The following is a 24,652-nucleotide window of genomic DNA, read 5'->3' as shown; positions in this document are numbered from 1 at the left end:
GTCCGCAGCCATGCTCGACGAGTAGTTGTACAAGCTTCGATAGGAACAGGAGAACAATGAAGAGTAGAAAAAACAGCAGCGTGTCAATTCTAGTCATTGATATCTAAATGAAACGCCCATTCAGGCTATATAAGACCATATCAATAGTGTATTTCCGGATTCAGTAATACTACCTGATTCAAAGTTGCCTTGCCAAGAAAAAACGTTGGCGGCGAGGCAGGGAGGCTGACTCAACCTCAGGCATATACCAGCGGGAACTTATTAGTTATTAGCTGTCTACTGAAACGCGAGCGGCCTGCGCCCCCAGCCGCGTTCGGAACCACGGCTTCGCTTCGTCTTAAGCAATCAGCACTCTTATCTAACTGGCCTGCGTGACAGGGGTACGTGGCACTATTGGAAGTACCATTTGGCTATCATCGCAATAATCAGACAAAAAGTTGACGAATCTATAGGATCGTGAGTCAGGCGGAGTAGATGCTAACGTCACCGCCATTCATCAACATCCCAAGTATCGCTTGATTCCATATGTTCAAGATGGCAAGACCTTGTCTAAGGCTGTGTTTGACATTGGTATTTTGAAACTATCCAACCCGATTGAAAGTAGTGACACTATTCAATTTGCGACCCTGGCGGCGAGCGGCTCACGCCCTGACGTTGGTTCACTCTTGACAGCCCCGGGATGGTAAGTGGCATCATGATTAGAACTACAGCATATGATCTATAAAGCCTCCAGCTAACAAGACCAAAAGGGGTTTGCACGAGAAGCCCGAATTCGCTCCCCAACTTCTCAGAGTCGATCTTCCTGTGTCCGACATTAAGACGTGCATGGACAAGGATACGGCTGAAGACACCGATATTATATGCGCTGGTGGTGGCACGATCGGTGTTATGGAAGGAGATAGCGGCAGTCCGCTCATCGACCCAAAAACACGACAGGTGGTCGGTGTCGCGGCAAGGGGAGGGGCGCTAAACATCGTTAACCCGCAGACTTTCACCAACGTGGGCAGTTACATCGATTTCATCACTGAACTTCTTGAAAAAGCACCACAGGGAGGATCTTCCCCCGCTGAAGAGACCACAGGCAACAACCCAACTCAAGCTAGCCCAGATGACGATGAACGAGGCAGAATTCAGCGAGCCTTTGCTCTTATCCGGGAAATTCCGAAGCTTCAATCCGCCTTCAATGAGGACGCACTTCTCAAGTTTCAGCTCGGATCCAAGCTTCAGGCTGCGGAGGAGGATCTCCTTGCGAATTTGGGAGAGGCTGACTTCCGGTTGCGCGTTGAACAGCATTTTGCCGAATTTAACAAGATCCCAAATGTTCAGTTCGCTATGGACAAGGATGAAACGCTTAAGACGCAGCTGCCTCTGAAGTTGAGCGAAGCTAAGAAGGATCTGCTTGCATTGGGCGGTCCGGCGTGGAAGTGAAGACGCCAGAGACTATGCCCAGGCCGTGCAGGGCGCAGCGTGTCTTTATCAGTCCATCAGATCATTCAAATGCTTGGTTTCAATGAGAAAAGAGAAGATTGAACGCGACGATTCCGGCTTGCATAATGTGACTCTCAACCAAATTGAGGCGTGGCGGCGAAAAGGGAATGGGGCGCGGCAAACTGCGCGAGGAACGAGCTCTCCCTAGAATGAGAAAGATCAGTGCAACACCGAGAATAAGAAAGAGGTGTCAAGAAGCAAACAAGAAGCGAACAAGACAGATGAGTAATAAATATAGAGTCTAGAAGGAAATGGTCGAATTATGCCTGCAACACCGGTCTCTGTGTCTGATACCGCCCCTCCCCCAAAATCACCAACGCCAAATGCTATGATACAAACCATCGTACAGCCTCAAACCAGCTCTCGCTACAGCTTCGCCTTGACCTCTGTCCTTTCCTCGTCCTCCTTCAACACCTCGGCCACGCGTTTCCGTATCTCAGCCGCGAGCGCCTCGCCCTCGTCGTCGTCGAGCTCCTCGCGCTGGCCGCGGCCAAACATGGTGAAGCTGGACGAGAGGCGGCCCGAGGCGCGGATCTCGGGCCGCGGGATGATGTGGTAGTGCAGGTGCGGGACGACCTGCGCGGCGGCGGCGCCATTGTTCTGCACCACGTTCCAGTCGCCCACGCCCGTGGCGCGCGCCACGGCCGCCGACAGCACGCGCACCTCGTCCCCGAGCGCGCGCGCCTCGGCCCGCGTCGCGTCCGTCAGCTTCGGCCGGTGCGCGCGCGGACACACGAGCACGTGGCCGGCGCTCAGCGGCATGATGTCGAGAAAGGCCACGACGGCCGCCGTCGAGAGCACGACAAAGGTGGCTGGCGCGGCGCGGCGCGAAGTTCCCGGCGTGATGGCGCCCGCGGCCGGCGGCGAGCATGGGTCGTAGGGCGGGAAGCTGCTGGCGATTTCGCAAAAGGGACAGCCGTCCTCGGGCGGCGCCGAGGGGTCAAACATTTTCGGTCGCGGGGGCACGTCGTCGTAGTTGGACACCAAGTCGTGATTGGGCAAGGTGTTGTCGCAGTAGGCGGTGGTTGAGGATCGAAGAGATCGAAGAGATCGAAGAGATCGAAGAGAAGCGCGCAGCGGATTATAAAAGTGTCATGCTGAGGGAAACGAGAGTGCGCTCGAGAAAGACAAAAGAAAGTCGCAGAGGTGATGTTTGGGCCGAAATTGATGTGATGTGCAAAGATGGCTTCGGATAACTAGAGTTGATCGCCAGACCGAGGTATCATGAGGCCCCACTTGGGATCGGACATGCAGCCGCGCTGATCATGAAGCAACCAAATGGAATGGAATTAGAGATATGATGAAAAAAGGGGAATTACAAGGGATTTATAGTAGCAATGGTCTGCAGATTTTTGTTGTTTCTGTTCTGAGGTTGTCGTTGTGGGCGCACCTGGTCGTGTCGTGGAACTACTAATACCAGTAATAACGATATCGGCGACTTAGCTTGTACAGGCAAGATGTAGACAATACTAGCAGTCCTCATACGCTACAATCAGTAGCGTTGCATCCTCCTTTCATCCAAATCAGAAACATTTGGAATTATTCTCAAGTCGAATCCGTGCATTTATCACACTTCGCTCGGCACAGCAGCCAGCTTTACACGGGCACGACGCAAGTCCCCTCACCGCCTAATTCTGCCGGACATAACTTCTTCACGCCTCTCCGTCAAACCACCGCCCCTTTTCCCGTCAACTTTTCTCCAGCCATCACCACGACAACCCACACACAGACACACCTACGCAGCTATGCCCCGCGAAGAATACCAGGTTCCTACGGCCTCGGCCGGTGCCGTCGCTTCCCGCGGCGCCACCCACGACGTCGGTCGCCACGACCAGCGCTCCATCATGACCTACCTGTGCGGCGACTGCGGCGGGCACGTCTCCCTCGGCAAGGACGCCGTCGTCGCGTGCCCGCACTGCGCGGGTCGCGTGCTCTACAAGGAGCGCACCAAGCGGTAAGATGGCCCCCTCTGGCTGGCCTGTCTCGCGAGCACGGCCGACGGGACAGACGAGGTAGCTAGAGCGCTGCTAACAAATCAATTTAGTATGGTCCAGTTCGAGGCGCGGTAGTCTCGGACGAGGAGCGTATATATGAAAATGACGACATCGGGAATGACCGTCAGCCGTGGGGTTATAAGGCGCGGCCACGTGAAAAAGGCATACGACTACGGTGCTTGGAGTTTGGGATGTTAAATCAGATGCCTTCCAACAGGAAGGCAAATTTGCATTGAATAAAAACTATCAAATAAATTGTTCTCGCCAGATACTGTCATAAACACCAAACGCCTCGTAAAATTTTCCGTAGACTTGGGCTACGCGCCGTCGCCTACCGCTGCGTGTGCAGATACTTGGCAAAACTGGCATCCGCCAGCACCGAGTCCTCGTTGTCGCCCAAGGCCGCCTCGTAGCGCTCCTGGAGGCTCTTTTTGGTCGCCTCGTCGCCCGAGTCCTCATCATCCCCGCTGCTCTCCATCTCCTCGTCCTCGCCACCCTGGCCTTCGCCGACGCCACCGCCGCCGCTGGTCACCGCCATGTCCTGCATCATCTTGTCGAGTTCCTTCTCGCGCGAGGCCTTCTTTTGATCCTCACGCTCCGCCCGGCGACGCTCTAACTCCGGCTGGTAGTCCCTCAAGAACTCCTGGCGCTTGTCCTCGACGGCGGCGAAGAAATCGTCGATTCCCGTGCCCGTGCGCGCGCTCACGCCCACCATGCTCAGGTGCGCGTAAAACTCCTCGAGCACCAGGCTCATTGAGTTGAGCAGACTGCCCATGTACCCGCTCCCGCCGTGGCCGCCGCCCTCGACGCCGCCCAGCGCGTCCGACTCCTCGTCCCTACGGAGGGCCTCTTGGAAGGCTTCAAAGTCCGTCATCCACTCCTTGGCAAAGGCAGCATCCTTGACGTCGGTCTTGTTGAAGACGAGAATCATGGGCAGCTTGGTCTTGTAGAGGATCGAGCACGCGTATAGCATGTTGCTCATAAACGTCGAGGTGGACGAGGTGCGCGGCGTGTCGATGATGTAGGCCACTACGGTCGGGAATGACGAGGCCAGCGACTCGAGCAGGATGGTTCCCGAGGCGGACCATACAAACACCTCAATCTGGCCGGGTGTGTCGACGAGGATGTTGTGGATAGGCTTCTTTTGCGGATTCTCGGGGTCCGGCTTGGCGCGCTTCTCAAGCAGGTTGACAATTTGGTCGACCTTGGTCGCAAAGAGGTTGAGCGACGTTAGGATGCCGCCGTTGGGGCCCAGGTTATACTGCTTCATCACCTCCTCGTAGTTGACCGAGTCGCGAATGTCAATGTTGGACTCGAACGGCACCGAGATGACAGCCGGGTCAAGGTTCATGACGTAGGGTGGGGTTTCCTTTTCGTGGAGATGCGCGTTGATGCGCTGCATAAACGTCGTCTTGCCGGAGCCTGCGCATGCTTGTTTAACTCTCTTGCGTCTGAAGCTCTGGTGATATCAAGCACGGGGAGTTGACTGACCTGCCATGCCAACGCAGACAATGGCAACGGGCGACGATGCGCTCGTCACGCTGCTGCTTTCAGAAGCCATGATTTCCTTTACGAATGCCCGACCAAGTTCGTGTTCGGTGGAGGTCGAGCAAGTGGCTGTTCGTGCTGTTGTCAATGTCAAAAATGTTCTTGGGCGCGCTCGTCGATAAGATCCTTGATAAGCCCCACCACAGTGAGGGGCAGGCAGCATGAATGAATGACCACCTACGGTATTGCATCGCATTTCTATCTCGGAAGCTTTTCGGGACATATTATCTCAGTATCTGCTGTACTGAGTATTACTTGCTAGCTGCAATATAGGTACCCCATTCCGCTCAAATTTCCCAGTGCCTATAGCCAGCAGTACGCGTACTATGGACTCAACTCGACCTTCAGTAACATTAGCCAGCAGTCAAGATAAAACAGATAAAACAGCTGAATTAAACAACTTCTTCTATTTCCCTTGCATCCTTACGCCTGTTTTATTAACTACCATCCCAGTCATATGTCTCTGGGCACTTGGCCGTCACCCCTCCCGCTAGCCCTCCGTGCCGCTGCTGCGAAAGTTTGCACAAAGGGCGGCATAGTGATGGGTGAGATCAAGTACAGCCTGGGGCAGGCTGGTAGCCTGTATTATGCTCCGCACCTTGACGGCGCCCTCATCCTCGATTAGCGTGCGAATAGTGTGCAGCAGCTCCGGGCTGAATTCGCTGTACCATCGGTACTGCCAAGTAACCAGTCGAATGACGGATGCGACGCTCTCGCGGGTGCTCTTGGATCGTTCGTAAACGCGGAGAACACCGGAAAGGGCCTTCGGGCTGAATCGCAGCGACAAGCACGCCCGGTACGCCTCAACAGCTTCGTCAAAGTGCTGCAGACGCTCAGCGAGCGAGCCCAGGATTTCCCATTCCTCCGCGGACTTTTTATACTGCATCTGCTGTGCGCGGTACTGCGCCATCTGGGTGCGCCAAATCGTATACACACGCAGGTCTTCGTACAAGACCATGAACAGGCTGTCCAGCCATCGTTCACACAAACGCTTCGTGTTGAGCTTCGACAGAACCTCCTCGCCGTCACCCTTTTGAGTTGTTAGTTTGACCCACACAAAGTGCACTGATAAACGTACATTCTCCTGATCTCCCTTTAGGATTTTGGGGTCGATGGTATTGGAAGGACGCTCAACGCCATTCTCTTCGCCATTTGTCTGCTCCGTTTCCTTGCCCTTGTCTTCTCCCTCAGCTTCGGCTTTGTCGTCACCGTTGGAGGTTGGATCGGGAGTTCCGCGGAGGCCGTCGGTGCTGGGGGTTCGTTTATGAGCACCCTGCGTTGCCTCATGTTTCTCCGTGCGGTACTCGTCTTCCATTACGAATACTGTGCTGCGAATCTTGAGCAGCTGGTCCCAGCCAATCTTTGACGTCATCTCTGTCAGAATACTGTATGCTTGTTTGAAGGTACCGCGATAGGCAGCCGCTCGCAGCCCCAAGATGCTCGGGTCGACCTGCTCGGAGAATCTCGACTCGGGTTCGCTGTCAATCTCGTCTAGTCTAGTTTCGGTGAGAATAGGAAGTTGAACTTCCTTGGGCTCTGGCATCAACGGCGCGTCCTTGTCTTGATATGTAAACATCGGACACGAGTTAAGTGTCGTGAGTGCATTCTCCCAGTCCTCCATCGCAACATAGACCTGAGCAAGTCTGGCCCAGGTTCCGAATTCGCTTGGGGCGGCAACCGTACTACGGTCTGCACACCCCATTGCCATTTTAAGTCGGTCGGTTCGTTGCTCCGGTGTCTCGGCCTTTTGCGCCTTCTTCATCAAGAACTCGGCTTGTGTATCCAACATGACATAGTCCATAGGTGTTTGCTGAAGCGATTCGTAGAGCACATTGACGCCAGCGACTTCTTCGCTGCCCATAAACTGGACCTTGGCAAGCAGTGAGGAGACTTCAATGCTTTGCGTACGAAGCTTCTCGAACAGGTTAATGCCCGAAGCATAGCGACCGGTAGTCTCGAGGTATTTCAGGAGTCCGGTGGTCAGATGGTTCGAAACATTCGTCGGAACTTGCACTACAGAGTCAGAGCCGAGCTGCCATCCTACAATGCATTAGTGTCAATGTCTCATCCAATTGGGCAATCAGGCTTACCGCGGAAAAAGAGCTGCTCAGCAGCAAACAGGAAACGGTGTTCGGCTTCGGTGTTTGTGACCGGGTTGAAGCGGCGCACGCCCATGATTTTGCGAATTGTGTCACCACTTCCGTCATCAGCATAAGAGTATGCACGAAGAACACTGCAGAGATATGTTTCTAGCCAGAGATCCTCGGAGGCCTTCCGCTTTTCGCCCCGCTCGTCAACGCAGTAGCTCTCGACCGTCCCAGGGATGGAAACGTGAACTCGCATGTCAAGCCTGGAGAATGCATTGTAGCAACTAAATTCGTCAGAAGCTGCTCCAGGCATCAGCCTAATCACTTGTATGCTCGTACCAAAAGACGCCTTCGACAATCTTAGAGGTCGCACTAGGCCCGTGCTCTTTGTATGTGAGAGTGTTGATATATGCCGCAAGACTGGCAGAGGAGGATGCATCGACACCGGTGACATGATGATAAACACCAGACTAAGATGTCAGAATACGGATGTCATATATGGCGGTTTCCACCTACCTGTTTCAGTGGGTTGCGTGTGCTTTGCCTCAGGAGGTGGACCAGGTCAGGCGGGCCAAGCTCGCGCAGTGTTAGGAGCGACTCGGTACGGGCATCAATCGACTCGTGTAGGTTCTCTTCCGTGATCCTTGATCCGGTCAGCCAATATATTCTTCTGCGGTGGCCGTAGTGCCACATACTCTGGTACAGCTGGGGCCAACATTGCGACAGCTAGCTCCGGGGAGCGAGTCGTTGCACTTGAAAGTAAAGCTCCTCAGTCCGTCGAATCGGATTATCCAGTGTAGCGATTATACGCGCTCGCCGATTTGACCCGAGTTGCACTAAAAGAACAGGCCAGAGGGCGTTGTTGATGAAGAGGGAAACCGTTCTTGTCGCAGTCCACAAGCTGCCAGCTTAATGGTGATGGGCAGGGGATGTGGGACAGCAAACACTGGACCCGCCACACGTGGCGCTTTGACAGCTGGACGCGAATTCCAGCCTTCATTAATATGGAATAATACCAATAATACTCTGCACGCCCTCGCAGATGGATAGATTTTGCAATTAGTATATGCTTCCAATGCAAGGCATTGCTGTCGCAGTCGACACAGGGCAAAGGGCCGTTGTAGGACAGAGTCGTAATTCTCTCGGTTGACGCGAATAAGTCGCTCTCCTCCCCAATCTCGCTTCCCGAGACCTTAGTTGTTAGTCCTGTTTAATAGCTGTGCAGAAATTCGTTATTTCATCTTTCAAGTACCAATCCTGCTCTGACTACCCGTATAAGCCCCTTGCTTTGGCGAAAGGGAAAGTGAAAGACTGCGCTGCTGCGCCACAGTTGAAGATGTGGCTAGTACCCCTGTTAAACTGACGCGACGTTTGAACGCGCCAAAGCTCCTCAACTCGGCGCAAACGACATCCAACCATCGCCATTGGCATTAAAATCCGAATGGTTGACCTGGCACCTTTTGATCTCTGGCAGCGAACATGGTGCGATACCTTCTGAAAGCTCTGCTTCTGAAAGCTAACTGAGTGATGCGTTATAGCCTGCCTTCCAGGCCATTAACCTCGAGCCGGAGGAGAACGTTGACGAGCAAATCGACACCACAAAAGAGCTCCACGTATGATATTTCGGCACCCATGCTACTGACTTGTTGATCTGACTATTCCATAGGTTGATGAAGCGTTGAAACTCTTCCAGAAGGCCCTTCGACTACATGCCCAAGGGCCAGCGCATCGCGGCGAAGCCGCGGAAGCATACGACGAGCTGTTTAGGTGCGAAATATTCAAATATCGTGAAGCCAGGACCGACTACGAGCGAGCTGAACGACAAATCGACGGAAAGCCTGATACTCTCGCACTTGAGGCCTTTTCAGCAGGGCTAGATGTCGATGCGGGTGGCGCTGACGGTGTCGCTGCAAGCCTGGGTCAAGCCCTCTACATATCCTACAAAAACTACGGACAATTCTTTCTTGATAAGCTGAAAGATTCATTGGACCCGGCCAAGGAACTAAGAAGGCTGCCATATGACGATGCCGCGCATAAAGTCCTTGACAACTGGGTCAAAGCCCTCGACCAGGATCCATCAGACCCGGAGCTTTGGCGCAAAACGTCACGATTCTCAGCATCCATCAATAGCAGTCGTCTGAAGCGATTTTGCCTGGAAGCCGCCATCGAGCTCGATGACGACCCGACGGTGGATGAAGTTGAGCCGCCCTCTTTGGCTGAAGGCTGGGCGGGCGAACAGCTGAAAGATCACCTGAACGTACTCAACGATGAAATGGCCTTAACACACCCCAGCATTGCGCCATGGGTAAATCGCGAAATGCCAGACATTTTAAAAATACATCTCGACCCAATCAAATTTCTACCAGACCCCACGGCGCAACTCACTCCCCCCCGTCGAGCCCGGTGGAGGAGGTCGAGATGGATGAAGATGCCTCCATGGAAGATGCGCAGAATTTTGAGCCTATATCATGCTGGTCCGAACTTGCCAACTCGCTCATGAAGAATATGAACGACACCAATGCGGCTGCTGTGGTTCTCAGGCGCATAGTAGCAACTTCGGACGAAGAGCTCGAGGATGTCCCGAAGGAAATCACGCAATCTACCGAACCAGAACCTACCGATGAACCTGAAAGGGTCAATGAGGCGGCTGGAGCAGAGAAAAATGTCGATGACAAACCAAAGGGGGGCGCCAATAGGTCAGAAAGTCCGACCAAACCCGTCGAGCCCTTGCAGAAAGAGCGCAGCACTCCAATGCCGACGCGAAAGAGATCACAGTCTGTAGCAGGTCTCCCAGAAGGGGGCGAAGAGGAGATCGGTACTTCAACACGAAGCAAGCGGGTTCGACGACGAACAGACATGACTAGCATCGAGGAGCCCGCACACCCAACTGCTACAGCAGCAGCACAACTGCAGGCATACCAAGAGTCGGACCAAAATCTATTCCAAGTAACCAAAAACATACTTGAAAGCATCGGAGTAGAGGACAAGTCAACTTTCGATGCCTTGAGCCAGATCCAGGAAATTTCTTGCAGCGCAGTTCGCCCAGCCAAATTCTCAAATGTGGCAGCTCAAGACTTGCATGCCATATTTGAGAAGTTTAGCGACACAACGGCGAATGTCTTGCTTAACAAGAAGAGCCTGCCTTCGCTCAGCCTTTCCTCTTTTCTTGAAAATGCCAAGTCTAGTCAAAAAGATCAAGCTCCAGCGGCAATGTTCAACGAAAAGCAAGGCTTACAACAATTTGTCGACCTTATTTCGACACGTCAAGATTGGATTACCACAGGCGATGTCATCTACGAGTGGATTCTTGAGCTGAGCAGAAGCTACTCAGAGCAGCAGTGGCCAGACAAACTCAAGATCGCAGTCCTCGATATGCTGGAGAATGCCGACTCGATCATCTACGAACACGTCACCTCGGATCTGGAAATTGCGACTCAGTCAAAAGATGGCAAGTCAATGGCGAGACTGGAAAATGTCATTCCTATGCTCTTGGAGCTTCACATCGATGTCTATGAGCACATTACTGGCCCCACGAGTGTAGTCGATAACATCACCCGGCTGAAAACGAAGCACAGACTCGGCCGCTGGCTAGACGTCGCGTCATACTATACCCGCTCCTTGAGCCGCCCAGCCAGTGATCCCCTTTGCGTACGATTCCTATGGGCTTCTGTCATGTCCTCGGCACTAGCTGACGACCCTGTGCGCGAGCACATTCTCGCCATGTGGACGTCTCTGCGAGAATTCCTTGCCAAGGAAAAGATCGAGTCTCTCACCCTCCCAAACAACGACGCCATGTCGAATATCTCGGCCGCGGCCGCTGATCGAGAAATCTCCAAGCTCAACACAATGGACTTTTTCCTGAATTTATTCCAAGAGAATATGACGGACCCATTGCCAGTCATCGACATTCTTGAGCCTGTACTGAATCCGTCGTCTGTTCATACTGCTCCAGAAAAGGCTCCCAATCCAATCGACGGAGCAGAACAAACACAAAGGCTCGAACAGGCGACGAAACCACTCTCTGAATGCGCCACGCAAGGAATGCGAGACCTGTGGAAATTTTTAGAGAATAGCAGCATCGAGTTGCGACTTTTTCTCTGGTCCCGCCTTGGTGACGCATACGAAGCCATTGGCTATACGACAAAACGGTTTTCTTGCTTCTTAAAGAGTGTGGAGATGATTGTGGATGACTTCAGCAGCAACGGATATACAACCATGCAAGAGGACTCGCGCCGAATGCTTCTGATGAAGACGATGAGGTCTTTGGATGAACTCCTTGTCGATGCCCTGATTATGGCTCTTAGTGACAAAACGGCTTTCGACATTGTTGATGAAGACCACATCAAGCAGAGTGCTGCTGCACTAGCTCGCCTCAGCACTGTTCTTCACTCAATTTCGTTGTTTGAGGATGAAGTGCGGGTTAATCTGATTTCTGCCAAATCGAGCAACTCGACTTTCCAGATGCTATTGAACAAGCTTCGTGAGATGCAAGTTCGCAATTGGTGTCTTCTTTATACCTTGTTGAAACAGGATATTTTCTCGAACAAGGATATTTTAAAACCAGAGAACGAACTGGCGACATTTCTTAATGCGGTCCATCTATCCATCGGCCATCGCAAATTCTGCAAGGTTTCAGCCAAAGTGTTCTTGAACTTAATGCGCGTTGAGCTACTCAGTTTAAAAGACGTTGAGAACTGGGAGGACCATCTTGGTCAAGTTTTATACGACATTTATGGCCTCAAGATTGGTGTTGGTATCTGGGAGCTGCAGGATCACGGCTGTCCCTACGAAAAACTTGAGAAGCGACACACAATGCAGCTCGTCGATAAGATTATGATATTGGCAAACCGCTTTACGCTCAAGGACTTGCTGAAGTCGGATCTCAAGACAACCATCGACCACATGCAGTCCACCATCGGCATCGGTCAGATAAAATCCACGCCACAGATGATTCATAACTTACGGAATTTGACCGAGGTACTGAAAAGGCCCATTCACCCGCTACGCCTGTATCGTGCATTAGCGGGCAGTGTCTCTATGGACTCTGTGACTGTCAATATTCCGGAAGCAGCATTGGCTAACCGTGGCTGGTTCTTCCTACTTGGCATGATCGCCCTAACCAAGTTCAAGGGCGTGGAGCTCAATCGTCGACAAACACCCGGGGCCACAGACGACCTCCGAATTGGTTCGACTTTTCTACGTTTGCAGCTGCAGTTTACGGCAGACAAATGGGACGCATGGTTCCGACTCGCAGAATGCTTCGACTATGAGCTGGACGAATCCGTTTTATGGACAGCTGACAAGATTAACAAGGACAGAGGCGAGCTCGTCAGGGTTCAACGCAATGCCATCCACTGTTACACATTAGCTTTGTCACATTCTCGCGACCAAGAGGTCGGTACGAAAGATGGCGATGCGCTTCACGACTTGTACTATAAATTTGCGACACGGCTGTACTCATCCAGCAGAGAGCCTTTTGCTATGGAACCGTTTCAGCACGCTGAACAGGAGCGCTTCTTTATTGAAGACATGGGCTCCGGTACATTCAAGAAGATTGTGCACGACCAGGTGACCAAGCACCAGGTGTGGAAATTTTCCGCAAAGTTGTACAAGATGGCCATCGACCGCAAGCCAAGCAACTGGAAGAATCATTATATGCTGGCAAAGTGTTATTGGAAGCTCTTCCGCAACCCTGAGGAGCTTGTTGAAGGCCTCGAGTCAAAAACAAAAATCACCACCGGCATGATTCTGGACGCACTGAAGAAATCGACTGCGGCTGCTTATAAGCCGCGTAAATCAAAGAGCAGCGAACCCATCTTGGAGCCTCATTACAAGATTGTTTCCATCTTGCACAAAATGGTGGTCGCGAAATGTATCACTGCCGCCGCAGCGGCGGACATTCTCTCCGAACAGCCCTTTGGCATCCCAGTCAATCCGAACGACCATTTCGCCAGCTTTTCGGAACCAGAAGACTGGGAAGAATACATCATTCGCAATCTGACAAAACTTCGAGACAAGGACAAGTCAAACTGGCAACACAGAATTGTCATGCGTCATGCCAAGATTCTGTTCAACGAGACCACAGCCAAGGACAGCCCTGACGCGCTAGTGGAGGCCAAGGCGGCTTTCAGTATTCTGCGAGACAACATGTTTACAAAGACCATGGTCATGAATGTCTGGAAGTGCGACGCGGAACGTCCCGGTCGCCATCATGTTTTCACAGAACAGTATACTCGATTCATGGTCAGATTGCTAGTTATTATGAGCAACCGTGTCGACCTCGAACTGCTACTTCGCCGCCTCCGAAAGAAGAGTGCTGACTTTTACCACTTCAATGATCTGTGGCAGTCCTGCTCTGTGGCGTACGTCTCGCTTATTCGGGAGGCTCATAGAATCCCTGTTGTCAATGAAGACGCTTTCAAGTCATTGTCGATGGAAGAGTTTGAGATTATAAGCGAGCGTATCACTGAATGGGCCGGCGGCGAAGGTCCTCATATCCCAGCCTTTGAGTGCATGAAGGAAGCTGTTGAACTCAAAAAGCTTAATGGAAATCTCATGAAAGCTGCCCCCATGGATGATCTCATCAACGACTGTTACTCCAAGATTTACACGGACGTTGCAACCAGCCTCCCTGGCCTCGAGCCGAGCAAGGTTATTGAAGAACGTAACCAGGCGAAGGAAATTACGGATCGCTTGGATATCGAGGCTGCCAAGGATGCAGGCAAAATGTGGAATGATAACAGCATCAGTCAAAAGCCAACTTCAACGACCGATGGAGAGAGACATACGACTCAACAGCTGGATTTGAGACCCGCCGTCGAGAAACCATGGGGTCCTCTTGGCAATTACTTGAATTTCACTGCTGATGTTGACAGCGGCGCTGGGTCCGCTACCCCGATGGATACAGAGAAGTCGGAGGCTGCACCAAGAAGAAAGACCGGCGTCAGACGACCTGACATCCTTCGCAAGGCGGAGCAAGCCGTTGTCCGCGCTCTGGAACCACCAAAGATCGCCGCCAAGAGTCGCAAGAGTAGTGTCTCTAGCGCCAAGAGAGGAAGCCAGACTCCAAACGTTGCTATAAGCGACACTGATAGCTCCGACTACAGCGACAGTCCAGAAGGACAGATGCGACGCGAGGCGAAGCTTAGGGTGAAAGCCAAAGCCCCAATAGCCAGACTTGGTCTTAACCCACTTGACTGGAGTGATGATAGTGATCTGAGCGATGCACCCGAAGGATACGATGAAGAAGTCTCTGAGGGTCTGCTAAATCTTGGCCGCCACAGCCACGCTAGTGGCGATGACGCCGACAGCGAAGGTGAAGGCGAAGGGGCTGGTATGAATCCTGTTCTTGAGCAAGACGCGGAAATGGCCGACGTCGAGGAGAATGCTCTCGAGGATGAGGCTATTGAGGAGGAGATCCACGCGGCTGGCGTGGAGGAGGACGGTGCAGATGCTGATATCGAGGATGAAGAGCTTGAGGGTGATGAGGGAGAGGAGGAGATGGAAGGGCCTGAAGACGAACTAGAGGGGGAGGAGGAGGAAGGCGAAGAAGTGGAGCTAGAGGAGGAGGAGGTAGAAGAGGAAGAAGAAGAGGAGGAAGGCGTGCGGCTTGATGACGAGGAGGAAGAACTTGAAGACGGTGAAGATGGCGAAGATGGTGAAGACGGTGAAGTAGACGAAGAAGAAGGGGAGGGTGAAGAAGGTGAAGATGTTATAGGAAGTGACGAAGGTGAAGAGGGTGAAGAAGGTGAAGAAGGCGAAGAAGGCGAAGAAGGCGAAGAAGGCGAAGAAGGCGAAGAAGGCGAAGAAGGCGAAGAAGGTGAAGAAGGTGAAGAAGGTGAAGAAGGCGAGGAAGACGAGGAAGACGAGGAGGAGGGTGAGGAAGACGGTGAGGACGAAGATGGTGAGAACAATGCAGAAGACGAGGAGGATGAAGGCGATGAAGATGAAGGCGAAGAGGAAGATGGTGCAGAGGAGGGTGGTGATGAGGGGGAGGGGGACGAAAACGAAGAAGAGGAGGACGAGGAGGACGAAGATGAGGAGATGGAAGATGCGGAAGATGACGACCCTGACCGATAACTCTGTTGCCAGGGATCGTGATGCCGTACTGTATGTACACTATGGGATATTTTGCAACGGCGTTGACAGGAATGCGATGGGTATGGACTCTGAAATATGAAACGAGCCTCTGGTGGTCAATACTAAACAGCAATTTTAAATTGATTATAACCATAACTCCATACTTTTTTGCAGGCCTCGAACTCGAGGCCATCAACCGGGTATTCCTCATGAATGGTAGTGTTTCCCTTTTTCATCGTTCCGTCGACTGTGCCTTGCTCCGCTGATTACCGCTCTCCTCTGTCCATGTCGTCTCGTCGCCGCTTATTGTCGCGTCCCTTTCTCATCGTTGCGCCCTTGTTGCGCGACTCCATGATGTTATTCATCTCGTTGCGGGCGTGGCGCTGGGCCTCCTGCACGCGGCTCTGGAAGGTCATGACCTCTTCCTCTTTCGTGTCAAACTCGTCGAGCTTCTTGCCGAGGGCGGCTTCGATGCGGGTGAAGAGTTCGATGTCAAACTGGGTGACGATGCTGATGGCGACGCCCGACTTGCCGGCACGTGCGGTGCGGCCGACGCGGTGAATGTACGTCTTGGAGTCGGACGGGATGTCGTAGTTGAGGATGACGTCGACTTTGGGGATATCAAGACCGCGGGCGGCGACGTCGGTGGCGACGAGGATCTCGCGGGTGCCGCCGCGGAACTTGTTGAGGGCGCCGAGGCGCGCCGACTGCGAAAGCTGGCCGTGGAGCGGGATAGCGCCGAAGCCGAGCGTGCGCAGCAGCACGGCGCAGCGCTGCGTCTCGTACACGGTGCGCGTAAAGACGATGCACGACTTGCCGGCGAACTCGTTGATGATGTGGATGAGGTACGTGTCCTTTCGCTTGTGCGGGATGAAGACGTAGTGCTGCTTCAGCGTCGACACGGTCTGGTACTTGCTGGCGCTGACGCTGACGCGGACGGGGTCCCGCAGCGAGGCGCGCTGCAGCGACTCGACGCTGGAGCTCATGGTGGCAGAGAAGAGGTAGGTGCGGCGCTCGCGCGGGATGAACTTGAGCAGCTTCTCGATGCTCTCGCCAAAGTCCATGTCGAGCAGCCGGTCGGCTTCGTCCAGAACGAGGTACTTGAGCGTGCGCAGCGAGAAGCCCTTTGTCTTTTCGAGGTGGTCCACGAGCCGGCCGGGCGTGGCCACGATGACGTGCGGCTTCTTGCCGAGCGCGACGGCCTGCGGCACCATGTCGAGGCCACCGACGATGACGGCGCAGCGCAGCGAGATGAGCGCGCCGAGCGCCTCAAACGTCTGGCCAATCTGCGCGGCCAGCTCGCGGGTCGGCGCCAGCACCAGGCCGAACAGCGGCTGCGGCTTGTCGAGGAGCGCCTGCAGCACGGGCAGCGCAAACGCGGCCGTCTTTCCGGAGCCCGTCTCGGCGAGGCCAATCACATCGCGGCCCTGCAGCGCGACGGGGATCGACTGGGCTTGGATGCCGGTTGGGGTCTTGTAGCCGAGGGTTTCGCAGGCTTCGCAGAGGGCGTCGACGATGCCCTGGTGGTGGGGAGTATTAGCCTATGGGAAAGAGCATGTTGGATGGGTCACAGAGAGGCGTACGAGTTCTTTAAAGGTCTTCGGCGGCTCTGCTTCCTCCTTGTCATCGGCTTGGGCGGCCTCGACAGTCGCGGATTCGTCCTCGGATTCGCTGCTGGGGGCAGATTGTTCAGGTTCGACAGGCTTTGGGGGCTCGTCGCGCGAGGCTTTACGTCTTTTCAAGTCGGACATGATGTATGCACTACGGAAAGACACAGGAAAGAGGTCTATGACAGAGTAAATAGAAAATCGACAGTGACAAGCGGAAATATTGACGATCAGGACCTGGTCTCCAGAAACTTTTTAGCGGGGGGCAGACTTTGTATGGCACAGAGACCTGTTTAGTAAGCAGACATGGTACATGGCATCAACGCAGCTTCAAAGGTAAATGGATTGTGTAGATCATGAATTCTGAGAAAGTATGGGAATATTTATTTCAGGATCTTTTATACAGAATTTCCCTACCGAATTCGACGGTGCTGTAGTAAATAGTTTGCCCTCTCATGTCCAGATGGGTGGCGCTTAGTCAGGCAGGCAGCATTCGATAAGGCTTATCGGCGTCCCGCCAAAACTTTTTTTTGACGTCCATCTTACCAGTTGAAGCTGCCAATTTTTCTATAACTCCAAGTCATTGACATTACTTTCCTCATTCTTTTTCCAAGCAGCACCAAATACCTTCAAAATGGCTCGCCGCAGAGTAAAAAAGAGAACCCACATGGGTGCTAACAACCCCGAGTCCACCGTCCAGGGTCATGCGACGGCCAAGGACCCCAAGAGCATGGTCATTCGCATTGGCGCTGGTGAGGTCGGTTCCAGCGTCAGCCAGCTCGCTACCGACGTCCGCAAAGTCATGGAGCCCGGCACGGCAAGCCGGCTCAAGGAGCGCAGAGCCAACAAGCTCAAGGACTACCTCGCCATGTGCGGTCCGCTGGGCGTCACCCATCTCATGCTCTTTTCTCGGTCCGAGAGCGGCAACACAAACCTGCGCGTCGCCTTGACACCCCGCGGCCCGACAATGAACTTTCGCGTGGACCAATACTCCCTCTGCAGGGATGTGCAGAAGATTCAGAAGCACCCCAAAGGCATGGGCAAGGAGTTTCTAACGGCGCCTCTGGTATGTCCGACCTGATCGCCCTGTGATCCAAAATGCTAACAGACGTAGCTCGTCATGAACAACATGAGTCGTCCCGATTCGGCCAGCAAGTCCAAAGTACCAAAGCATCTCGAGTCCCTGGCTACTACCGTGTTCCGTTCCATGTTTCCGCCAATCAACCCCCAGGCCACACCTCTAAAATCGATTCGCCGAGTTGTTCTCATCAACCGGGAGCAGTCCGAGGAAGACGACGGCACCTTTGTGCTCAGCTTCCGCCATTACGCCATCACCACAAGACACACGGGCGTCTCCAAGCAGCTGCGCCGCATCAATGCCGCGGAGAAGTTGGTGACGACCAAGAACTCGCGCCAAGCGCACATGCCCAACCTCGGCAAGCTGCAGGACATTGCCGACTACATGGTCGGCCAGGACGGCGAGGGCGGGTACATGACGGAGGCGACGAGCGGCAGCGAGGCTGACACCGACGCCGAAGTCGAGGTCCTGGACGCCGCGCCCCGCAAGGTGCTATCGACCAAAGCCCGACTGGCCGCCGAGCACAACGGCGAGGCGGAGCAGACGGAGGAGGGCACCGTGGAGCGCCGTGCGGTCAAGCTTGTCGAGCTGGGTCCGCGCCTGCGCCTGCGACTCACCAAGGTTGAAGACGGGCTGTGCGCCGGCAAGATTATGTGGCATGAGTACATCCACAAGAGCAAGGAGGAGCTCAAGGATATGGAGAAGCGCTGGCAGAAGCGCCGCCAGGAGAAAGAGGCGCGCAAGAGGGAGCAAAAGGATAACGTGGACCGCAAAAAGGCTGAAAAGGAGGCGCGCAAGGGCAACAAGGACGGTAATGCCGATGAGGATGACGACGAGGAGATGGAGGATTATAGCGACTTCGACTCCGACGCTGGTGGTGTGACCGGGGGTGGCGAGGCAGAGTGGGAGGTTGACGAGTAAAAAGGCGATGCAAAAAGAAATGGGTTCTACATTGGTTTGGCGTTTTGGCGTTGGAATCTCGGGACATGTAAATTTGCATAGTAAATATCACTTGTGCCTCATTGGCGCAGTTGAATCTGATGGCTTTGCGCTACCCTGTACTGTGCTTTAATTTGTGCTTCAAGTGTCAGCGACGTTCCTCACGCAGGGTAAAGAGTTGACAAGATGTGAAAAAGAAATGATAATTTCTATATATGCTATATGGAATTGCAAGAATCCGCAGTTATGTTCATTTTCGTGGCTTACTTGGTTTAGTCTATTCAATGTATTTTGCTCTATCTGGGCATATTTAGGCATACATGGCTATAGGGAGTAGGAAGTACATGATCTCAGGAAACCTGCCAGCTCACAGAACCAGTACTAGCACATGGGCTGCTCTAGAGCTCGAACCAGCTGCGTCCAGACAGCAAGAATTACTTGAATTACGCAGTCAAAGTTTGCTATGTAGGGAGATATAGGCTCGAATACATCACAAGATGGGTCACAAGCCACGCTCGAATCTCCAACTGGAGGACGAGGTAACCGCGCTGAATCCAAGCATCGAGAGGATGAGAAGCGCAAAGGCCGCCATTGAAGAGAAAATTGACCTACTCAGAGGCTGGGGCTAGAGCTGGGGCGCAACCTCAACCACACGGCAGCGATTGATATGGAAGCTGCGATAGTGAAGCCGATGCAAGCCGCGGCTGGGATGCCTTGTTGTTGGGACATCCAGCCCATGATTTTTGCCATGCCCGCATGTTCTTCAGTTTGATTTTTAGACTCGTCATTCTCTGAGCTCAAGTTCAAGTTATTCAGTTCGTGCTGATACTTCCGAGCGTCGCGTGCTTTTATGTCTGCCATCAGCCCCCGTAGGGGGTCCTCGTCGGCGAATGCCCTCAAGACTTCGTCGGTAGGCGACACCGCCTTTCCCAGCCAATTATGGGCAAACAATTCCATATCGGTCCAGCTCTCGAGGGCATTCGCAACCAGCGGCTCCGCGTTCTCGGTGCGGCCGCTCCATTCGTCGTAGAGCGTGCTGTTCTGAAACATCTTGTCCTCTTGCACCTTGAGTATCCGTAGAAAGTCGGCAAGCTGCTTCATGTGAAATAGGCACCATGAATTGGGGTGCCCTAGTTGGACAAAATCGGTGCCACTGAGCCAAAGGGGTGGCGTCAGAAACTGTAAGGGAACTATTCGGCTCCATTCCCAGTCGAGCACGCCAATGACGCGCGCATCGTCATCTAACATTAGATTGGACAGCTGTAAGTCACCGTGCACAAGCACAAACGGTCCCTCATCCATCTTTGGATCTAGCCAGCTTTGGACATGCTTGCTGAATCTGTGGTGGTTGTAGATGCGTTCGAGCGCCAGCTCGGGGTCCAGAGCGCTCCGACTCTTGACAAAGGCATTGAATCCAATAGCTAATTGCATCTTTGTGTACTGATTGGCTGATTTTAGGATGCCGGACTCGCCGTGATAGAAATCTTGTATGCTGAGCGGGTTCAAGCCCTCGAGCAGCATCATGTTGATATCAACCGTCGCCGTGTGGGCTGCTACGCCAGTGGCCCCGAGTTTGAGCCGGCCAATGGAGGGGAACTCCTGGCGTCGAAGCTGCACGTACACATCGGCGAGCGATTCGTAGAGCGTCCTCTTGGCATCCGCAGGGAGGCTTCCAAAGGCAGCAGGCGAGAGCACATTGCCGTCAATGTACTCGAGGACGAGAAACGTGGACAAGGGATCGGTGCCGCTCTCCAGCGCGTAAGCCAGAATCCTAGGGATAGGGATGGTAGTCGTTTCAGACACGTGCTGCATGGTAGCGATTTCGCACTGCAGCTTGAGGCGCGGGCAGTAGGCAAGGGTAGGCCGAATCGGGATGCGCACGACAGACCGGCTGCCGTCGGCAAACTCGACAAAGAACAAGGCATTGTAGCTGCCGCGGGCATAGTAGTCGCCCACAGCCCGCGAGGGGAAGAAGCGCGCCGACGCGTGGCCGCAATGTTTCGCCGCGAGCGTGAGAATCTCGTTCTCGCGGCTCCGTAGCTGCTCGACGAATCGGTCGCGCGCGCGGTGCACCGCGTGTCCGACTATTTCGTCGTTGAAACCGCGTGCCCGTTCCATGGCGTGTTGGGCAAGGCCTTATGCAAGCTCGCAAAAAGTCGCATCGATCAATGCAAACAGTGGTAGATTGAAGAAGTGCCATGTCAGGGGAAGCCTTGTCAATTCGTTGTGGCACAGCCGCTCGTGGCTGTAGGTGTGGCTAGTGTCTATTCGCCTCAAGCTGCGGAAAGGTAAGGAGTGAATGGAACAATTGATGCATGTAACGAGCATTTAGAAAAAAAAACCATGGAAATAATGATGCGAGTTTACTAAGAGAAGCAAACATGTACGGATATAGGCCTTCATCCTGCTTATATATAAACAACCGTTGAGGATGCCCAAGATCTCTAGCCGACTCCGCATCATACAGCCACGTCCAGCGGCCCATCCACGCACCAATAAAATTATACACAAATCCCGAAATCAAACGGCGGCATTTAAACTTTGTCCCAGCTTAGCGCAGTCATCAATTCGGCTGTGCGAACTATTTCCTAGTGTGAATGCGGAAGGCGAGACGGCGGCCGGGCCTGCAGCTGTGGGGAAGTTGTCGCGTGCCAGACACACACAGCATGGCGAGTCACAAGCTCACCTCTGGATTGCATCTCTGGCCTTCTACTGTGCCCCCCACTCTCCGCGCATCATCGACACTCCCATTGTCATGCTTCGATGCAGTCCCGCCAGCCGGCGGCTCCTCGCGGCTGCCCGCCCGCACGTCACCGCCCCCAAGCTCAGCCTAGGCCGCGACCAGCTGTACTCAACCAGCTCCAGTCGCCGTGATGACGGGCCCGGCTTTACGCGGCGCACGCGCTTTCTGGCCCTCGGTGCGGCCGGCGGCGCCCTCATCTGGTACGCTTCGCGAAGACGACGGGTCACGGTCGCCGAGCGCCACCACGACCGCAGCCGCCGCGACCACTCGCTGCCCGCCGTCCCCCCCGCTGTCGACGTGGACGGCCCGGTGGGCTCCCCCGTCAAGCCCGTGGCCTGGGCCGACATCGCGGGCATGATTCGTGAGCAGGCGACGTCGTTTGTGTTTACGGGCCATCAGGGCGCCGCCGGACGCATCGACGCGGTGCGGTTTGAGAGCAACTGCCCGACAGAGGACTACTGGACCGTCGCCGTGGGAGAGGGCGTGGGCGGGGCAAAGACCATCTATGCCGGTGTCTACGACGGCCATGCGTATGCACACACCCAAACCATCCTTGAAAACACGCCGCTGACAATAGCAGCGGCTGGGCATGCTCTGCTGTGCTCCGTGAGAAGCTCATCCCCTACGTGTCTGCCATGCTGAGCCCCCTCGCGCCGTCCGCCGCTGGAGACGCCGTGGACGCGGCTATCCAAAAGGCCTTTTGCCGCCTCGACGACCAAATCATGGCGGCCGGCCGGGATGCCGTCGCCGACAGCAGCGAGCCTCTGACTGCCGCGGCCCTGTCCGCCCTCGCCCCCGCCATTGCCGGCTCCTGCGCGCTGCTGACCCTGTACGACACGCAGACGTCGACGCTGCGCACCGCCGTCACCGGCGACTCGCGTGCCGTGCTGGGATCCTGGTCCGCGGCGGCGCGCGCCTACGCCGCCACACCCCTCAGCGCCGACCAGACGGGCTTCAACGAGGACGAGGTGGCGCGCCTGGACCGGGCACACCCGGGCGAAAAGGACGCCATCTTGGACCCGAATTCGGGCCGCCTCATGGGGCTCGCAGTGACGCGCGCGTTTGGCGACCACCGCTGGAAGTACCCGCAGGAACTCGTCACCCGCATCGAGAAGCGCTTTGCGGGACACGCCCCGCGCAAGCAAAACGCCACGCCGCCGTACTTGACGGCCCGCCCCGAGGTGACGACTCGCAAAGTGAGCGGGGAAGACTTTGTCATCCTGGCCTCGGACGGCCTGTGGGACGTCATCTCCAACGACGACGCCGTCGCCTGCGTGTCGCAGTGGCTCACGAAGAAGAAGAAGGGGGCGGGCGGACGGCCCAGCGGAGAGGCCAAGGCGAATTGGAGCTTCAAGGACGGCTGGCCGAGCTACAAGGCGACGCCAGAGTACTTTGCGATGGACGACATGGATAATGCGGCCGTCTGCCTGCTCAAGAATGCGCTGGGCGGCACGCGTCGGAGCATCGTGCTGGGGCTGGTGACGGCGCCGACGCCGACGAGCCGCAACGTGCGTGATGATATTACCATTCAGGTAATTTTCTTCAAGGATCCCTATCGAAAGTAGGGGACTGGATGACTGGACGTTGCTTTCTACCATGGCTGGCTACGTGCTGCCATTTACACCTGCCCGGGAGTGGCCTTGTTACGTCCTGTCGGAACGTGTCATTTGTTGCTTACCATGAACTTGCGTGTTGCTGGTCGAGTATTCAGCTCGAGAGTATATATGTATATGCTTATGCAAACTAGGAAACTTCCACAAAAAAATCGAAAATATTTCTCTTGACCGTCCCAGCTTGTAGTCGAACTGGCAGCCTGCGCAGCCCTGGTCGCTGCCTCGGTGCAGGGACGGGGCCGTCTCGACCGGCACGGATGACTGCGGCGCCCTCACGTGGACCTTTCCCGAGTCGGAACATCATGCACAAGACAAGCGGCAAGTGCGTCAACCAGAATGAGGACGCCTCGATCTCGGCTGTGGACTGCGGACAGGTAGAGAACCGGCAGGTGATTTGCATGCCCGTGGGCGTGGACATTGACTACTCCAAGAGAGGAGTAGTAGACAACGGCGATTGCGTACTATAATACAAATTTGTCACCATCAGCTCCTTTCCGCCAAGTTTCCGACTTGGGCATGTGTGGCGGTTTGCTTTTCGCATTGAATCCAATCTGTGATAAACATGACAAAGCTGAAGCTTGATATCAGAGCTTATACGATATCGACCGGCGGAGGGTTTGTCAGAGGGCGCCAACGATAAGACGACACAGGAGGCGTTTTTCAAGGGGTGTTTGCAGATGTGTATCGCCGATCCTGGACTAAAGATATTCCCTTCTATCACGTCAGCGGTGTTTACTCCATCGGAAGCTGATTCCGAGCGGCAGCTAGAATATTTGGGTGAAGGGACGAAGGTGTCTCTAAAGGGGTTCGGACGAAAGGAACTCACTATCGTTAATTAACAGAATTGGGCTTACCAGGGGATCATATATTGATCGGAAATGAATTCTACGATACACCTCACGGGTACCCCGCAAAACGCGGGCAACTACCCGGCTCCGGCTCCGATGGGGCTGCACTGGAACCCGTCTTACGAAATCCTGGGGCTACTGGAGGCCTTGTACTCCGTGAATAGCCAGCATAACACAATGCGAGCGCGCGGGGGCGGCGGACATGGTCCGTTTTATTGCGTCGCATAATCTGTCCTTTAACAAGCCGGTGCAAGCACTTCCAAACCAACTCTCATCACCTTCACAAACCACCGAAAAACCCCCCTCTCCCCATCTCGTTTTGCACCCGCACAACATCTCCAGACAAGCCCAGCCATGACCACGCCCGCGCTCCCCATGGTGGCGGTCCCCCCCGCGATGCCGCGCGGCTCCGACGCCTACGAGCAGAAGCGGGCAGCCTGTCTGCAGCAGCTCGCCGACCGCATCCCCGTCGCGCTGCGGCTGCCGCAGGCCGTTGTGTCCGCCGCGCCGCGGAACGTGACGGATATCCCGCGCACCTGCGGGCTGCTCACGCCCCGGGAACTCGCCATCACCGAGGACCACGACGCGGTGGCGCTCGCGGCCGCGCTCGCGGCGCGCACGTACACGG

General features: G+C 54.6%; 10 protein-coding genes across 10 annotated transcripts; 5 read left to right on the top strand and 5 right to left on the bottom strand.

The window, feature by feature from the left end:
* Window positions 1-107: 107 nt before the first annotated feature.
* CCM_08363 (Caldecrin precursor (Chymotrypsin C)) lies at window positions 108-1,428 on the top strand (the record flags this gene model as incomplete). The annotated part of the gene is made up of 3 exons (XM_006673502.1): window positions 108-146; window positions 453-653; window positions 727-1,428. 3 exons carry the CDS (start codon window positions 108-110, stop codon window positions 1,426-1,428), a joined length of 942 nt encoding a protein of 313 aa, XP_006673565.1.
* A 426-nt stretch (window positions 1,429-1,854) lies between these two features.
* On the bottom strand, window positions 1,855-2,436 carry CCM_08362 (Histidine triad-like protein; the record flags this gene model as incomplete). Its single annotated transcript, XM_006673501.1, has 1 exon — window positions 1,855-2,436. One exon carries the CDS (start codon window positions 2,434-2,436, stop codon window positions 1,855-1,857), a length of 582 nt encoding a protein of 193 aa, XP_006673564.1.
* A 797-nt stretch (window positions 2,437-3,233) lies between these two features.
* CCM_08361 (metallothionein-I transcription activator) lies at window positions 3,234-3,557 on the top strand (the record flags this gene model as incomplete). Its single annotated transcript, XM_006673500.1, has 2 exons — window positions 3,234-3,442; window positions 3,533-3,557. The coding sequence occupies 2 exons, from the start codon at window positions 3,234-3,236 to the stop codon at window positions 3,555-3,557; spliced, it is 234 nt and encodes a 77-aa protein (XP_006673563.1).
* A 256-nt stretch (window positions 3,558-3,813) lies between these two features.
* On the bottom strand, window positions 3,814-5,043 carry CCM_08360 (ATP binding protein; the record flags this gene model as incomplete). Its single annotated transcript, XM_006673499.1, has 2 exons — window positions 3,814-4,904; window positions 4,974-5,043. The coding sequence occupies 2 exons, from the start codon at window positions 5,041-5,043 to the stop codon at window positions 3,814-3,816; spliced, it is 1,161 nt and encodes a 386-aa protein (XP_006673562.1).
* A 477-nt stretch (window positions 5,044-5,520) lies between these two features.
* On the bottom strand, window positions 5,521-7,835 carry CCM_08359 (clathrin-coated vesicle protein (Bud7), putative; the record flags this gene model as incomplete). Its single annotated transcript, XM_006673498.1, has 6 exons — window positions 5,521-6,060; window positions 6,109-7,070; window positions 7,121-7,401; window positions 7,457-7,587; window positions 7,634-7,760; window positions 7,813-7,835. The coding sequence occupies 6 exons, from the start codon at window positions 7,833-7,835 to the stop codon at window positions 5,521-5,523; spliced, it is 2,064 nt and encodes a 687-aa protein (XP_006673561.1).
* Window positions 7,836-8,453: 618 nt separating this feature from the next.
* On the top strand, window positions 8,454-15,196 carry CCM_08358 (transcriptional corepressor of histone (Hir3), putative; the record flags this gene model as incomplete). The annotated part of the gene is made up of 4 exons (XM_006673497.1): window positions 8,454-8,462; window positions 8,656-8,730; window positions 8,784-9,374; window positions 9,410-15,196. The coding sequence occupies 4 exons, from the start codon at window positions 8,454-8,456 to the stop codon at window positions 15,194-15,196; spliced, it is 6,462 nt and encodes a 2,153-aa protein (XP_006673560.1).
* Window positions 15,197-15,462: 266 nt separating this feature from the next.
* Window positions 15,463-16,947, bottom strand: CCM_08357 (ATP-dependent rRNA helicase RRP3; the record flags this gene model as incomplete). Its single annotated transcript, XM_006673496.1, has 2 exons — window positions 15,463-16,737; window positions 16,780-16,947. The coding sequence occupies 2 exons, from the start codon at window positions 16,945-16,947 to the stop codon at window positions 15,463-15,465; spliced, it is 1,443 nt and encodes a 480-aa protein (XP_006673559.1).
* Window positions 16,948-17,437: 490 nt separating this feature from the next.
* Window positions 17,438-18,802, top strand: CCM_08356 (ribosome biogenesis protein Ssf2, putative; the record flags this gene model as incomplete). The annotated part of the gene is made up of 2 exons (XM_006673495.1): window positions 17,438-17,869; window positions 17,918-18,802. The coding sequence occupies 2 exons, from the start codon at window positions 17,438-17,440 to the stop codon at window positions 18,800-18,802; spliced, it is 1,317 nt and encodes a 438-aa protein (XP_006673558.1).
* A 630-nt stretch (window positions 18,803-19,432) lies between these two features.
* On the bottom strand, window positions 19,433-20,938 carry CCM_08355 (Protein kinase-like domain; the record flags this gene model as incomplete). The annotated part of the gene is made up of 1 exon (XM_006673494.1): window positions 19,433-20,938. The coding sequence occupies one exon, from the start codon at window positions 20,936-20,938 to the stop codon at window positions 19,433-19,435; it is 1,506 nt and encodes a 501-aa protein (XP_006673557.1).
* A 637-nt stretch (window positions 20,939-21,575) lies between these two features.
* CCM_08354 (pyruvate dehydrogenase, putative) lies at window positions 21,576-23,128 on the top strand (the record flags this gene model as incomplete). The annotated part of the gene is made up of 3 exons (XM_006673493.1): window positions 21,576-22,093; window positions 22,144-23,071; window positions 23,096-23,128. 3 exons carry the CDS (start codon window positions 21,576-21,578, stop codon window positions 23,126-23,128), a joined length of 1,479 nt encoding a protein of 492 aa, XP_006673556.1.
* Window positions 23,129-24,652: the final 1,524 nt, after the last annotated feature.

The sequence above is a fragment of the Cordyceps militaris genome, assembly GCF_000225605.1.
Source record: "Cordyceps militaris CM01 unplaced genomic scaffold CCM_S00007, whole genome shotgun sequence".
Classification (NCBI taxonomy): domain Eukaryota; kingdom Fungi; phylum Ascomycota; class Sordariomycetes; order Hypocreales; family Cordycipitaceae; genus Cordyceps; species Cordyceps militaris.
This window is presented reverse-complemented; position numbering and strand designations above follow the sequence as displayed.